Here is a 15,078-nt window from a genome sequence, read left to right as displayed (position 1 = left end):
CAGCAACAGTGAATGGAAGAGTAAACTCATACAGCACTAGTGCTGGATACCGGTCATGTTCTCCGTACCTGAGAACCTGATTTTGTAGACAACATTAATTTAAGAATAATTCATTGTAAAATAGCTGAAAACTGCTTATAAAACACTACCAGTTGTTTGGTTTGTTGATGCAAATCATGGCGTTTTTCACAACCACAATCAGACTGATTACAGAACCTATGTCACCTATGTTTTAATTTACCTCTGTGTGGATCCAGAACTGGTAGAGCAGGTTTAACTGTATGTGAACAGCAAAGATGGATGGAGGTACAGCCAGAGCCATGGGAAGGTAGAAAATCTGAAGAGAGGAGGCAAATTAATACAGTGCGCAACTGAGAAATCCCCTGTCTGTCGATTAAAACATCTGGGCACTGTAGTTTTTAACAAACATTACTCAAAGAGGAGAAAATAGTGCGAAAATAGGGCTCTATCGCACAGAGGACTTGGTAATAACAGGCTCCAGATACATAACATAGTTTGTTGGATAAGGTCATTGCCACTTGCTAGAAAAATCACCAGACTTCTCCTTTAAGAAAATGAGTAAGACCTTACCCATGATGCAAACTGCTGGGTGACGGACTGTCTAAGGGCTGTGGTGAAGTTGTAGTACTCTGAACTGTGGTGAACTTGGTGAGCGGCCCACAAAATGGCCACCTCTGGAGAAAATCACACACATGACATAAAACATGAGTCCAAGAGTCCACATATCATAAGAGGTTATCACTGCATCCACCTTCTAATCACAGTTACAGAGCTAACAGCCCCCATGTAAGTTTCCACACAAGATTCGTGCATAGGCCTCGAACACATTTCAGCTGCCTTTACATCACCACGACAAGTGATTTATCTCAACAATCAACCCTGCTTCTTCCCCAGATGAGTAACTAGACACTTCCATCCTCCAGAAGGAGCCATTTTGGTCCCGCTCCTGGCCACGAAAAACCTCGAGGCTTGAGTCCGGCCGGCCGCTGGGGGTGGGGGGGGTGGTTTCAGGCTATTATGACTGCGGGGGTATTCGGGTGCAGCTGGTTAGCGTCCAGCCTGATGTCCCAGTGCTCCAGTTTACATTCCTCTGCTGTGTTGTGATACTTGCTACATTAATATCTGTGTTACACTTCATTTTAACATCCAAAGGGAACATGCTTGTTAAGTTTCACTGGATCTCCGGGCTGTTTCCGGACCACCCCGTCTGGTCTGTGCTTTTTGGCACCTCCCGTCCACTTTGGCTTCTGCAGCCGTACAAGAGAGAACAGTAACCTTCGAATATTGCAGAACCACAAAGCCCCATATAGACTATGTACGGTAATGTATTCACTATTATAAAGAAGCCCAAGTTATTAAATGAAGCTTAAGTTTCATGTGGCAGCCTTGATGTGTGGTTAAGGGATCAATTATCAAACAATTAAACTTCAATCTAAAAAAAAAAAATTAAGGATGAATGAATGTGGTCACGTTTGGGTAGCTGAGAAGCTAAAATGTCAGGGTTAGAATCACAGATTACACGCATGAATGTGTCTGCTCCTAAAATATACACAATTGGGAAAATCGGCTTATTCTCTTTAAAACGAACGGATCGATGCCACTGTCACACCTGTATGCTAAATATTACGCTACAGTCAGCAGATGGTTAGGCTAGGTTAGCTTAGCTTAGCTTAAAGACTGAAAGCGAGAAACAGCTAGAGTAACAAAAACATGTTCCATCTTGTTTGCTCACCTGGCAAAAAAAAAAAGTGCAAAGTGCAAAAGCAAAAATTAGCTGTTTTATGAAGGATTTGTGCTTCGTGCATATGTGGATATGTCTTTTTATGAAGGATCATGTGCTCTGCTGATTTTGATGGTTTTATTGCTCCCAGAAAAGAAATCATCCGGCATATAACCTCCCGTAAAATGGTGAACTATCGTCTTTACACTTGAGTTTTTTGTTTCGATTAAACCCACAAGATACAACGAGCACTTTAAGTGACCTTTAAAGGTGCTGGTAGGCTGATTAAATTACCTTTGGACAGAACCCGGCTGGTGGCTTCCCCCTGTTTCCAGTCTCCGTGCTAAGCTAAGCTAGCCAATTCCTGGCTCCAGCTTCATATTTACACATCATCAAACATGTAACTCTCCACCAGAAAGCAAATAAGAGTTTTTCTCAAGATGTTAAACTGTCCTTCTGGCCTACCTAGATCTGTGAAAATCACCAAAATTGCAGTTGTAAAGTTCTCACATGGCAACAGTGCTCAAGCACACACACACACACACACACACACACACACACACAGAGACACACACACGATAACAGCTTTGCCCAGTGTGGGATTACTCCCTTCTATTTTGAGAAATCATTCAAAAGCCACATCTCCAACTCCTCCTCTCTCACTGTTTAATAAACTTGTGAATTGTATCGAGGCTGGCAATCGTAAAACCCAAAGGGTCGAGGGTCTGCCGCACCTGAACAAACACGCTGCTGAGAAGTGAAGGTGAGGGCTGCGTGAGCAGAGGAGCACCACGATCTGTCCAAAGCCATTTCCAATCAGTGAAACCGAGGTGGAATTCCAAAACTGTTTGGGGAAACCCCGAGGAGCTCCGAGTGAAAGCTACCGAGCAATACTCCACACCTCGCTTATTTAACAGGGTTATTGCTGGATATCAGCAGGTGTGAGAGAATAAATGTCACAGGGAATGTTTTTGGAAGCGTCACATACAGTGTTAAATGGTGTATTTTGGATGGAGTCAAAGTGGAAGCAACGGGATTGGATTTTATTTCAAACTTTATTTGCCCTCTCAACGCAACTGACAGTCCAGAGAGGAAAGGAGAAGAAACGAGGAGAGAGGAGACAAGGAGAGAGGAGAAGACTGACAGGGGCAGTCAAGCACAAAAATTATGACGTTTCTTCCACCCTGAACCATCGGGGGGATTCAGAGATGAACTGTCTTGCAAAGAGACACATTCAGAGGATAATCCAGCCTTTGTTTAATTCCAACAGCCTGAGCCTTTTGCTTTTTTCCTTCTCACTGGAGTCGTGCTTGGCAGGGTCCAGGACTAAGGGCGGTTAAGATTGATGCTCGTTGTCATTGATAGGAAGTAGGAACCGCTAGGCTTCACTGCAAGCCCATGTCCTCATCTCTGGACTCTGCGGGACACTGCATAGTTTGGCAGGGCCTATTCAGGAGGGAAGTCCCGTTAATGGTGAGAACCAATGCCACAGATTCTGCGTTCCCAGCAAGAGCAGAGAAACGCTGAGGACGGCACTTCCATCTTCCTCCAGCGAGCCTCAACTCATGATTTCTCAGGAATAACAAGGAGGTGACGGACAGTTATGACACTTAATACAAGACTGTCATCCCAGTAAAAAGGACAGCATAGGTCGTTTATTCAAATCCTTAAAAACAAAGCACGTTTCTGTTTACCTGACGACGACCTCTAGCAGCTGTGTGAATTATGACTACTGTCTGTCAGGAACAAAGGTGGAAGGAAGGCGACGCTGTTATAGAATCTTAAAACTTTTTAACTTGGAGCTCGGGACAGATGGACGGGCCACCAAAGTGACTTTGACATAAGAGATATCTGTTTCATATTCAGTTTCCTACCAACAGTGAAGATTGTTTTCACAATGGTCACAATCTTTCCTTAACCTTAACCGCATCATGTGAATCCACTTATCAAAGCTAATCTGTAATATTTTGGGAAGGCATGGACAAACTGTTTTGGAGGGCTATTAGCTTTTACCATGGTAACAGAAAGTTCTGGCTGTCATGTGTCCATTAAACTCACATAACCGTTCACCCACTGTCTGCTACAGTTGCCTCTAGCTAACAGTTACACTAACTCTCACTGGTGAGACAGACCTTACTACAGGTATAAATATCTTCTCACATACCTCTGGTGGTATAGCTAATAATTTATAATTATTATATAGCTAGGTGTATAAAACTCTGATCAATCATTCGTCTAATCAGGCAAAACAGCCATCAATGGGCACAATAACACAAATATGTGAACCACTGAACACATAAGAAAAATGGGTGGTGATTCGACATTGGTCAATCAAAACATTGACAAATAAACCAAAAATAAAAATTTACTGGAACACGCTGTTATTGCTTCAATGTCTCCTGTATTACCAAACCCTATGCCACAGAAAACACACCTTACTGTTCCAGTATTCAGTGAATAACGACAGAGGAGGACTGGCAGCAGGGTGACGTAATACTCTACATTTTTAAATTGAGGTGTTGAATCATATCATGACACATAATCAAGGCCTATAAGTCATAATCAGTCATGTTAGCATGACTTGAGTTATACTTTGACAGGGTCTGTTTACGTCCACCTCAACCCTGTCAGGAGCGGAGCTTACATAACCAGAGTCGTATAAATGCAAGAACCAAAGTCCTATTGAGTCCCATAAATTTAGCTCCAGTAGGGGCCTGCAGTAAGTGCCAATAATTATCAAACAGTGCCTTGAATAATGCTGCTATAAAAAAGAAAGTATGACTAGACAAAAGAAAAATAATCAGTGTAGAAGGAGCCTTATCCAAATCACCTATTTTTAACCGCTCAAACCTTATGAAATGCTTTCACGGGCACATCAATCAGCTGCCTGAATCATCACCCTCAGCGACAAACTCCTGGCACCAACAAGCGACGTCCTTCATGTGCAGCCCTCCGAGTGGTGGGCTCCCCTGTCAGTCACGGAGGTAATGGGCTGTGAACGGCCCTCCAGTGTTTGGATTGGAGGGCTCTTGGATGGGGTGCCAACCCAAACAGCGAGTGCTGGACTCGGTGGGACAGTCAGCCAACTCCCCTCCGCTGCTGCCATACTTCATGCTGTCCACACAGCTCAGTCACACACTCTAAACTAAACACACTAACCCTGGTCAGGGCCACTTACAGCTCTCACAAAGAGGGTGTAAAAACTATGTGTAGAAAGTGACGGGTGAGGTAAAATAGAGTTTCTCTTATATTTTATTATATTACAGATTCTGTTCATTAAACTTACTGAAATCCACAACACACCGAGACATAAAGGTCCACTTTTCACCTTTGCTTTTATTGCTCTGTTGCAAACCTATTACACACACTAAGCACCTTATAAGGAACGTCTCTACACCTGCTTATTCATGCATTTATCCAATCAGCCAGTCATGTGGCAGCAGCATGATAACAGTGGCAACTGCAGAGACACAGGCTGTTTAAAAAAAATTTCACTCTGAAATGTCTAACAATCCACATAAGAGGCATTACCCCTCATATTCATCCTGTGTCAGCAGTGGAAATCTCGTCTGTCAACACTGTTGACAGAGGGAAGTCTGTCCGTGCAGCGAGCGGCGCATACGAGGGCAGCAGACAGCCGGACGGCGGCCTCTGCTGAGCTCAGCGACCCTCTCAACGATCATAACACACACTTCTTTTCTACACTTTCTTTAAATGCCCCACATACAGGCCCTGTGGACTTTATCCCTTTGTGATGACTAAGTTCAATCAGACCTATCTCTCTCTCTCAGTAGACATCCCCTTTCTCCGTCTTTCATCACACATACAGCAGACAGAGAGTGAGAGCACAGTGACCTATAGACCACTGTTGATGTTATCTCTGCCTCCCATGAGGCCTTTCACTTGCTCTCTTTTGCTGCCGTGAGCGAGACCCCCACATCCTGACCAAACCAGACAGACAGAACCAGCAAACCAAGTGGGGGCCTGGATTCTTTTGTCAGCCCTGCAACCTGCACTGCGCCAGGAACTTGCCGTCAGAGTGAAGATTTATGGAGCTCTGGCTGGTCGGGGGCAGGTTAACCGCCCCCCCCCCCCCCCCCCCCCCCACACACACACACACACACACACACACACACACGCTCTCCACCCTGCCACACAGCCAGGAGGAGCTCCTCTTTAAACAATAACATCCACATCGGCTGTGTCTCCTTGGGGATGAAGGACAGTGAGGAGGAGGACAGCGGAGGAGAGCGGAGGAGAGCTGAGCACATCTGTTTGTCTTAACAACTGTTGCTGTCTGCAGGGCTGAGGGGGAGGAAGGGGAGCAGACACACCAGGTAACAGATAAAGAGGACGTAATAAGGTGGCAGGGCATCAGGAAGAGGGAGGACAGAAAATAATGCACAGCTGAGATGGACACTGCAGCGAGATTTTGCAACTTCAGGATGTTTGTTTACAGAACCCGACAACTACGCCTGTTTTGCTCTGTAGTGAGAATGTAAACATACAGTAACCAACTAGAAAGAAATCAGTGAACCGCAGACAGGCTGGACAGTCTTCACGTGTCCTCAGTTGGACCTTTGTTTGCATTTTGTTCAGGATGCGAGACACATAAAGTTTTAAAAGGGAGTAAAACTGTTTTCAAAAGTTGAAATTTATTGAAGGGGTTTTGCAGGTGAAATGGTTTGTTGCCATCTATTAGAACTTTTAACTGAAATATTTTTTTTAGATTATAAACTTTATTTAAGTTGTATATCAATTACAACATTTTCAACATGTAACGGCTTCTGCATGTTACTCTGGACATATTTCTGCTCCAAGTCTGTAAAAAATAAAACACTTTAAATACATTACTATGTAATCGCACTGTAGTAATGACGGCTTGTTTATTTCAACCTATAACCCAGATAGAGATACAATCAGATGAGCTAGGTTTCAAAAATCATGAAAAGGGCACATGAAGACAACAGAAAATTGTTGCTTCCTAGAAACTTGTGCAACTTCGCTGGTGGCCTAATGCTGAAACTAGTGAGTGTAACTAAGAAATTCCAACCAATAATGTCATCACAAATTTTTCAACAATCCCATCTTTCTCTGTTTCCGGGCCACATCCAATCGCGTCGTTCTCCATAAATAACAGCTGACTAGTTTACACTTTAAATCAATCCTTCACTGTCGTGTTTCAACAGGAAATCACGTTGAAGGAGTAATGATACCATTTCACGGGACCTTTGGAGTGACTCTCTGATGTTTCTGAGCTATAAGTGTAACACAGCAGCAGCACTTAGTGTGGTGAGACAACTGCAGCGTAACTCCATTACCTCACATATAATCAGAGTATGGACAGCTGACTTGCTGATTAATGGCTTCAGCCTGGCTGGCATGCCTGGATATAGATGCTGCCCAAGAGTAGAGCTGCTATTAGTGGTGCTTGCGATATGAGGTTAAAATAAACAGAATCAACAGGCCCGTCAACAACATGGCCGCATCCGAACCAAGTCGGCCTCCTGCTCACCCCAAACCATCTGGTTCCAGGCTGGTTCGGAATAGAAGAGTTTTGAATATATATAGTCTGTCTAACGGTGAAAGAGGACCAGAGGGGGAAACAGCAGAAAAAATGTGGGTTAAATGTGGGGATTTTTTTTTTCTGTTCTTGTCAGTTACCAGGTTATTGAATCAATATGTTTCTAAAAGATGGCTTCGATGGCTGTTATAGCATAAACCAGTGGTTAAATGTTTAGCCGGGTTCATATTATTTCAGAGGTTAGAGGAGTTGCACATTCTAGCAATCTGTCAGCAACCGAAAACTTGCATCTCTGCTTGAACATATACTCACGAAAGTAGGTCTCATTACAGCTACAGTATGTCAACTGTGGGACATGCACCAATGATAAGAGGTTTAAGCAAATACTGATATCAAGAGCTAAGATAAACGGGCACTTCATTTGAGTCTATGTGTGCACAAAGGTCATTCAAATGTTTGAAATTCCAAATTTGCCTCAACTGTGACCACGGCTGGTGTTTGTCTACACAGATTCGGAGCAAATGCCAAGCAAAGGCCACAAATACAGTCTAGTCAAAGGCTTTTGTTAATATTTCTGTCAATGGAGAACCCTGAATTTCATCCAGGCCTAAACGCCTGCAGACTGGTGCAGCCTAGTTTCCTTTCAATCTGTTGCTATCTCCAAGATCACAGTGTCTGGCAAGAGCAAAGCCAAGAAGAACTGTCTCCTCTGAAAAGAAGGCATCAGCTCAGACGACCGACCGCCTTTCAAAGTACTTTCCACTTAATTATCTTCGAACTATCCTTTCATGTGGAAGTCATGAGAGGGAAACTATGAAAAAAGGGCCATAAAACCGGTCGAACTGAAACTGATATTTTACACTGAGGCTAATAAGGGCTCGTATTTCCCAGCAGAGGATGTCACTTTTGCCTCTTTTTGCAGTTTTCTATTGTATTTTTTCCTTATTATGCAATATTAAGATTTATAGCTCTTATGTCTTGACACAATAGGATTATAGATGCTGCGTTCCTGCTGTTTTCATGCAAAAACCGGTCAGACTGTAAAACTGTTCCAAGATATGAGAGCAATAAAACAAGACAGGCCCTCCTAAAGCATTGTTACATGACAATTTGACACTCATTAAACTGCTGAAAAGTACTTTCTCGCCGCATCCTACATATGTCTCATTCTTCAGTGCTTCGCTATAGACAACATCCATCCCACACATTGGAATATTTTGGTTGAACCTTGCTTTGGAAAGAGCCGGAGGTCAAAATCTGGTTGACCGAGATGACCTCGGCTTACCAGAGTGAGGAGTGAGGACCGTGCCGGCTCTGTGCTGCGGTCGGAGAGAGCCGCGTCCCTTTGGTAGCAAGGGGAAAAGCTTATACATCCTGAGCGAGCGCTGTGGCCACACAGCACCAGACAATTATCCGTGGCCCCACAATGTTCCATAATAACAACCCCAACGGGCTGGAAGAAGAGGAAATGAAAGTAAGTGGAAACTTTTTTTTTATTTTCTGAGACATAAAAAATGATTCTGCAGATCAAAAATAAAAGAATTCCGACCAAATAAACCGAGCAGATATGTGATACTGTGAGCGTCACTCCTCTGCATCGTCAGACAATGAGGGCAACTGCGGGAACACACACATCATTAAATTCCCTTTCAGGTTTCACAGAATATTACTCAGCAGACAGATTACCATGGTAAATCTAAAAATAAGCCGCACACATGGATCATCAGCCCTCAAAACATCAGCGTTTTCTTCTTACCCTGATTTCCTGGATTCTCAAAACATGAATGTGGAGCTTCGCTGTCAAGGTGAGGACACTGACATTTAACTTTTGCCCATCACAGACAACAAAAAGTGATCCACCCCAGTTTGCTGCCATGGAAACGTGCCAATTTTTTTTCTTTCTTTTTTTTTTTCTTTTCCACGGTTTGGTTTTACTCTGTGATAAAACACCCTGGTGTACACATAACACAACCCCATATTCACTAAACATACAAAAAAATCACCAAGGAGGAATCTCAGGTGATGATCTTATGAATGTTTAGCGAGGGAAACTAATGAGGAGAAGAACATCAGGGGAGTCTCAGATTCCAGGACAGAGGACAGAAGAGATAAGTAGATAAGATAAGAGCTGACTCTGTGACAGATAACCACAGATAGCCACAGATAACCACAACCAGTGCTGCATCTGAGAAGCCTCGTGACACCCTGACACAAAGACCCAGTGTAGTTTGTCAGAATGTGTGTCATCCTCACTGTTATGTTCGCAGACCCACAACACACACAGATACCAACATGAACCAATATGCTTACAAGACATAAACAGGCAAAACAATAAACAGTTTTGTAGACAAAACAATTAATCAACTGAAGATAATCATTATTTGCTGCTCTAGAATGATGACTCAGACTTTCCCTGTTGTTACCGGAAAATGTCCAAAATTCAGTCAGCTCACCCTCTCTGCAGGAAGAACCTGTGGAGTTAGTGTGTTGTAAAGAAAGTGGCTGCACACGGACACACACCGCACACAGCCTACCATGCCCTGTGCCATGGTAGTGGAAGCTAAAAATACATCCAGCGCACGTTAAGGACAGAGTGGTACAGTAGAAGCGTCCTGAGGTGATGTTCTTGGTCACCTCAAAATCATGTAGGGAACCTCTTGGCGAGCTGAGGCAGACGGTTTAAAAACGGTTTCTGTTTAGCCAGATTCTAACATCAACACAGTGGTAGTGGACTTTCATCCAAAACTATGTGGACTAGACGTCGGGCAGCTTGATGTGCCACTGACACAAATAAACATCGGGGCAGGCCACAAATAAATACCTCTTCCAGTGCGCTGTGTGGCAGCTGAGCATCTGGCACGCGCATCAGCCAACACACATGGAAAGAGTCGTTTTTAAAGATGTCGAGCCACTACTGTAGAAATACTGCGTCCGGTATATATTTTTTATTCCTATGTTTTTGTTTTTTTTTTCAGTGTCGTGATGCTGCAGGATGTCGCTGCTTAGGAGCCATGACTATATACAGCCTGTTGCTGTGACAGCTCTGGGTTAAGACCACAGTCCTCTGGAGACCACGGCCTCTCACATCTGCACAGCTCTAAACCAGCTGGATGTAACTCAAAAATAATTGCTTCCTCTGCAACGTCCAGGAAAGCATGATGTGTGTGCTATCTTCACGACTCCTCCCAGCGGGGATGGCGACTAAATCAACATTTTACAACCATTTATCATCAACTCGCTTTGTAGATTTTTTGTTAGTATTATCTGAGGGACACATGAAAGAGGAGGGTAGTTAGCTCGGTGCTGGCAGGTTGTGGAGTTATACTGGCAAAGAAATCTTACATTCAATACACTTTAGACTGACAAACACAGCATGAGATGCTGCTCCATCACTGTTCTAGTTTAAATGTGTAAAAACTTCAGGAGTGCAGCTTCTTATTTGACCATATTCTGAAGTAAATATAACGTGGCGTGAAGCACACTGAGCGTATGTTTTGGTCAGTGGAGAAGAGGATTATGCTGTAGGACTGGTTTGGAAAGTTTTTACTGACATTTTGATTCTTTTTCCACCAGGAAAAGTGGTCACTATTCAAATCCATAGTAACCACCGTGAATCTGGGCTCACCACAGCCGCCATGCTCCATGAGGGAGCCAACTTCAAAGCTGTCACATCCACCTTTTAAGCCTACAGAGAGGTGAGAGTCCCTTCACTGGCGGCTTTTGGGGGGAGGATGATTTTAGCAATTTCTCTTCAGAACACTGCGTTTTGCTTTTATGCATAAAAAAAACTTTTTCTAATTAATCCACAGTGCAGAAACCACACGGCAGTCTCAAACCAGAATAATATGCGATCCTTATCTTTGTCTGTGTGCTTTGTCAGTGTGAGTGTCTCGTGTCGGTACCGTGAGCGAAGCGGTGGACCCAGTAGTAGCAGAAGTCCACCCCCAGGAAGGTGAACCACCAGGTCCAGGCAGAGTCCCAGGGCAGCTCCACCAAGTGGTATCGGTCCCACACATACATGTACGCACTCAGCTCACAGCCTCTCATCAACAACCTGGGGGGGGGGGGCAGTTAGAGCTCTATGTCACTTCACAGCCTCTTCAATAGGCAGTTAATGTTACAGCCGCAGATAAAGATAAGACAAAGACGAGAGCATAATGCAAACATCGCGAAGCTTTTACTTTATAAACAGAATAAACTTTATGATCAAACATCAAAATTCAACTCTCCAGCCATCACTGAATCTCAAACATAGTTATGAGACCACACTGGCGAGCTGCCTTGTCTCTCTCTTTCAGCTCTATAGCTGTTTTCCATTTCAAGGGCTCTGTCTGTGGAAGTCACATTTCAAGACAGAATACATAACAATGTGGGAGCATGGCCGTCCCATAGCTAATGCAGCACAGATATTTTTGCCTTCTTTTAAACAGTTTTCAGGACAAAACCATTACCCTGAGTAACAGAAGCGACAAAAATCTGATTATCCCCAGAATAAATTACACACTTGGCTTTGAAGAAGGAAATGAGACAGTTTGTGATTTCTCCACGCTAAGCTTGGCCTACGCTCCATTTAAAACTTTACAGATCTACCTGAATCACACAAGTGCTGGATTTTTCATCCAAAACACACAAAAAAAAAAAAAAACAGCTATGATAATGGCAAAAAAGATAAAAGTCAAATCATGTAGCGCATTACTTATTCTAGTACTACAGGCAACCACCACCGGTCCTATTATATAACACAGTGTGACCTTCCTAAACACTCACAGTGGGAGTCTGGAGATCATTCCAGCAGATATGGAGGTGAGTCCATCACTGATGGTGATCACTGGGGCTCCTGTCTTCAGTACGCCCACCAATAGCTCCAGAAGTATCAGCCCTACAAAGAAAGGAGTGGCCTGCACACACACACACACACACACACACACACACACACACACACACACACACACACACACACACACACACACACACACACACACAGACACTGGGAATCATGATTCAGCACTATTACAAACTGTGAAAACAAGACAGTTTCAAGTCCAATGTTGCTTTTACCAGTTGTATTGAGCCTGAGTATTTGTTTTGGCGGATGAGCTAAAAGCTTGCAGGACTTTCATGTCTTCTGATCCGTGATGTTTGTTTCACTGTGCGAGGCCGGAGCAGCGGGTCTAAAGCCACAGTGTATTGGCAGATTGGAGATCACAAACATTTGTCTAAGCAGAGCTGCGCTGGAGGTAGAAATGATCTCACTGGTTGAGTTAAACATCAGGACTAACAAAACACACATTTTCATTTATAGCAATGTCGAGTGGAAGCCAAGCAAAACAAAACAAAGAGTCACAGATGTCATGTTATGAAACATATAAACTGATAAAGTACAGTCAGACAATCAATCATGCTACGTTCAGAGCATGTTGTCATTTGTGATTGAGCAGAACGATGTGACAAACTTGCTGAATTCATCCAACTTTGACCCAGATCTGAAATGTAATCCTGTAAATGTGAACGCAACAGAATTAGAATCTTGTGACTGGAATATACCTTCAGCTGTAGCTAACTTCTCTCTATATGTTTTTATGTACACGAGCTTCTGCCTTCGACTTTATGTTTCTAGCTCCTCATATTTTGTACTGATAGTTTAAAGTATGCTGCATGTCCAGTGTGGGCTTGGCACTGTTCCAATGCGGCTAATGACCAAAAATTAAAACGACAAAATTCTACTTCCCAAAAGCTGCAAAGAATGGATGATCTTTTGTAACTAGTTATGACAAAACAAATGGTTACTGCTAACTAAACTGTCAGTGACAGGCCTCTATTCCTAACTGTGCTGGAAACATGTAATAACCTCTTAATGGGTCTGTCAAACATGGAACAAATTAGTGAGGGACAGGGTTAGCAAGCAGGTCACCACGGCGACTTCAGCAGCGTGTCAGCCCTGCTGGTTAGCTTTAGCTCGAAGGCGCTCATTGACCAAGTCACTGCAGTCGTAACTGGGACACATGGCCCCGCCAAGAGCGAGGGCGTGACGGGACCGCAGAGGAGCACATCTGCAGGTGGGGAGGGAGGAAGTGTGTGTGTGTGTGTGTGAATGGAAGTGAGAGTGACTGTGCATGCACGTGTGTGCATATCCACATGTGGAGGCTTCCACTTTCGCATGCAGGTGTGTGACGTGAGTGTGTGAATGTGTGCGCACAAGCAGAGGCGAGAGCACCAACAGGGACATGCGATCACACGCAAAGCTCCAACATCTGGCAGCAGACTGCAGAGCTGCAGCTAACAAATGGGCTCGCAGAGCCGGCAGACCTCCTCCAAACCCGCTGAGAGAGAGATTATCTTTCTGGACGCCGGCCTAAAACCTTCCCTCCTTTTTTCCTCTCCTGTCTAGCAGATAGTTTTACCTCTGCGGCTCTGCGTTCTTGACAGCTCGGGACAAAATTATTTAGCAGGGCAGTCTCGTTCTCATGTTGTGCAAAAAAAAAAAAACCCCAAAAAAACAAAACAAAACGAGAACGATAAAAAAGCCTGTCTTTGTTGTTGTTGTTTTTTTCCTTCTGACCTTTTCCATCACCGTCTCCCTTTTTTCTTTTCCTTTAATATAAATGTTTTTTTCTCTGCCCCTTTTTGATCTTGCATGCAATGAAAATGTCTTGTGTCCTTGTGTTTTTATCTTTTAACAAATGAACTAAAACTCCCACTAAGGAAAGCCTATTTTATACTGCAGCATACTTGAGCTTGTGTGGACTGTTTGTTGTGGCATCTAATAATCTTATTTTATTTTCTTCTGAATTCAACCTTACATGGAACATGACATTTGCGGACCAGATGTCTGCATTTTCCCCAACAGCCTTTTTATAAGGTTGCGGATGACTGATGTTGGCTGGAAACATGTCGGCTGACAATACACTTTTATCACTGCTGTCTGAGAAATATTGTGTTTGCATTCAAATCACAGAATAGCTGAGAGACCTGGCTTCAACCCGCAAACCCGTAATTCCAAACAACTTCAAAATCAGAAGATTGTGTTTTGATTTTTCTAATTAATTTGGCCTGCTGGGATCAGAGAGCAGCAGTTGTGCAGTATAATTAATGGCACATCACAAACTGTAAACAGTGCTGAGTCACACACACCCATGCAAACTTTTATCACCATCAAGCCCCACAGCAATAACAAATTTGTTTAATCATGTTTGGTAGTGGATTATAAGGACTCCTGCTGTGGGGCTAATTGTTCTCCTCCCCTGATGTACCCCATAAAACCTCATAACCAACATGTGCTGTTAAACCTGCACCAGACATTCGCCACAGTAAAAAGCAAACGAGACACCGTAAACTGACAGTAAGAAGCAGGAGAAAACCCCTGACTTTTTTTTTTTTTAAGTGGACTCACTGAAGAGCTGCACTTAAATCCATTTCTTTCACGACTTTAGTCACAGTATAAGATGCGTCCTACAATGCAGCAGCATAACTGTGTTTTCACTTATAAGCAGGGTTGGGATTGGTTGAATGCCATGAACTATTATTTTCATTATTAATGAATCTGCTCATTATTTTTCAATTAAGTGAGTAATGGTTTGATCTATAAATTTCCAGAATGAGATTTAAGTGTCTTGATATTCATTTCACTGTAATAATTTATGCAAACAGCTCAAAACCCAAAGATATTCACTGTGTTTCTGTCACTGACAAAGAAAAGCAACGAACATGCACATGTGAGAAGCCTGAACCACACAAGTTATTATAACTGAAAAAACACAAATGTGCTTTTAAAAACACTTTTCTCATTTTAGTGGATCTACTGAATGATTAACTC

The 15,078-nt window shown here is 43.3% G+C and overlaps 1 protein-coding gene across 1 annotated transcript in view; it reads right to left on the bottom strand.

The window, feature by feature from the left end:
* Window positions 1–15,078, bottom strand: part of agmo (alkylglycerol monooxygenase) — a 38,065-nt gene that overhangs the window by 22,409 nt on the left and 578 nt on the right. The window contains exons 2-5 of the mRNA XM_041043373.1: window positions 12,033–12,163; window positions 11,168–11,319; window positions 592–695; window positions 242–337 (exon numbers count right to left, since the gene is read on the bottom strand). Of these exons, the coding sequence (XP_040899307.1) occupies window positions 242–337; window positions 592–695; window positions 11,168–11,319; window positions 12,033–12,163 (483 nt within the window). The remainder of the gene's footprint in view (window positions 1–241; window positions 338–591; window positions 696–11,167; window positions 11,320–12,032; window positions 12,164–15,078) is intronic.

The sequence above is a fragment of the Toxotes jaculatrix genome, chromosome 8, assembly GCF_017976425.1.
Source record: "Toxotes jaculatrix isolate fToxJac2 chromosome 8, fToxJac2.pri, whole genome shotgun sequence".
NCBI classification, from domain to species: Eukaryota; Metazoa; Chordata; class Actinopteri; family Toxotidae; genus Toxotes; species Toxotes jaculatrix.
This window is presented reverse-complemented; position numbering and strand designations above follow the sequence as displayed.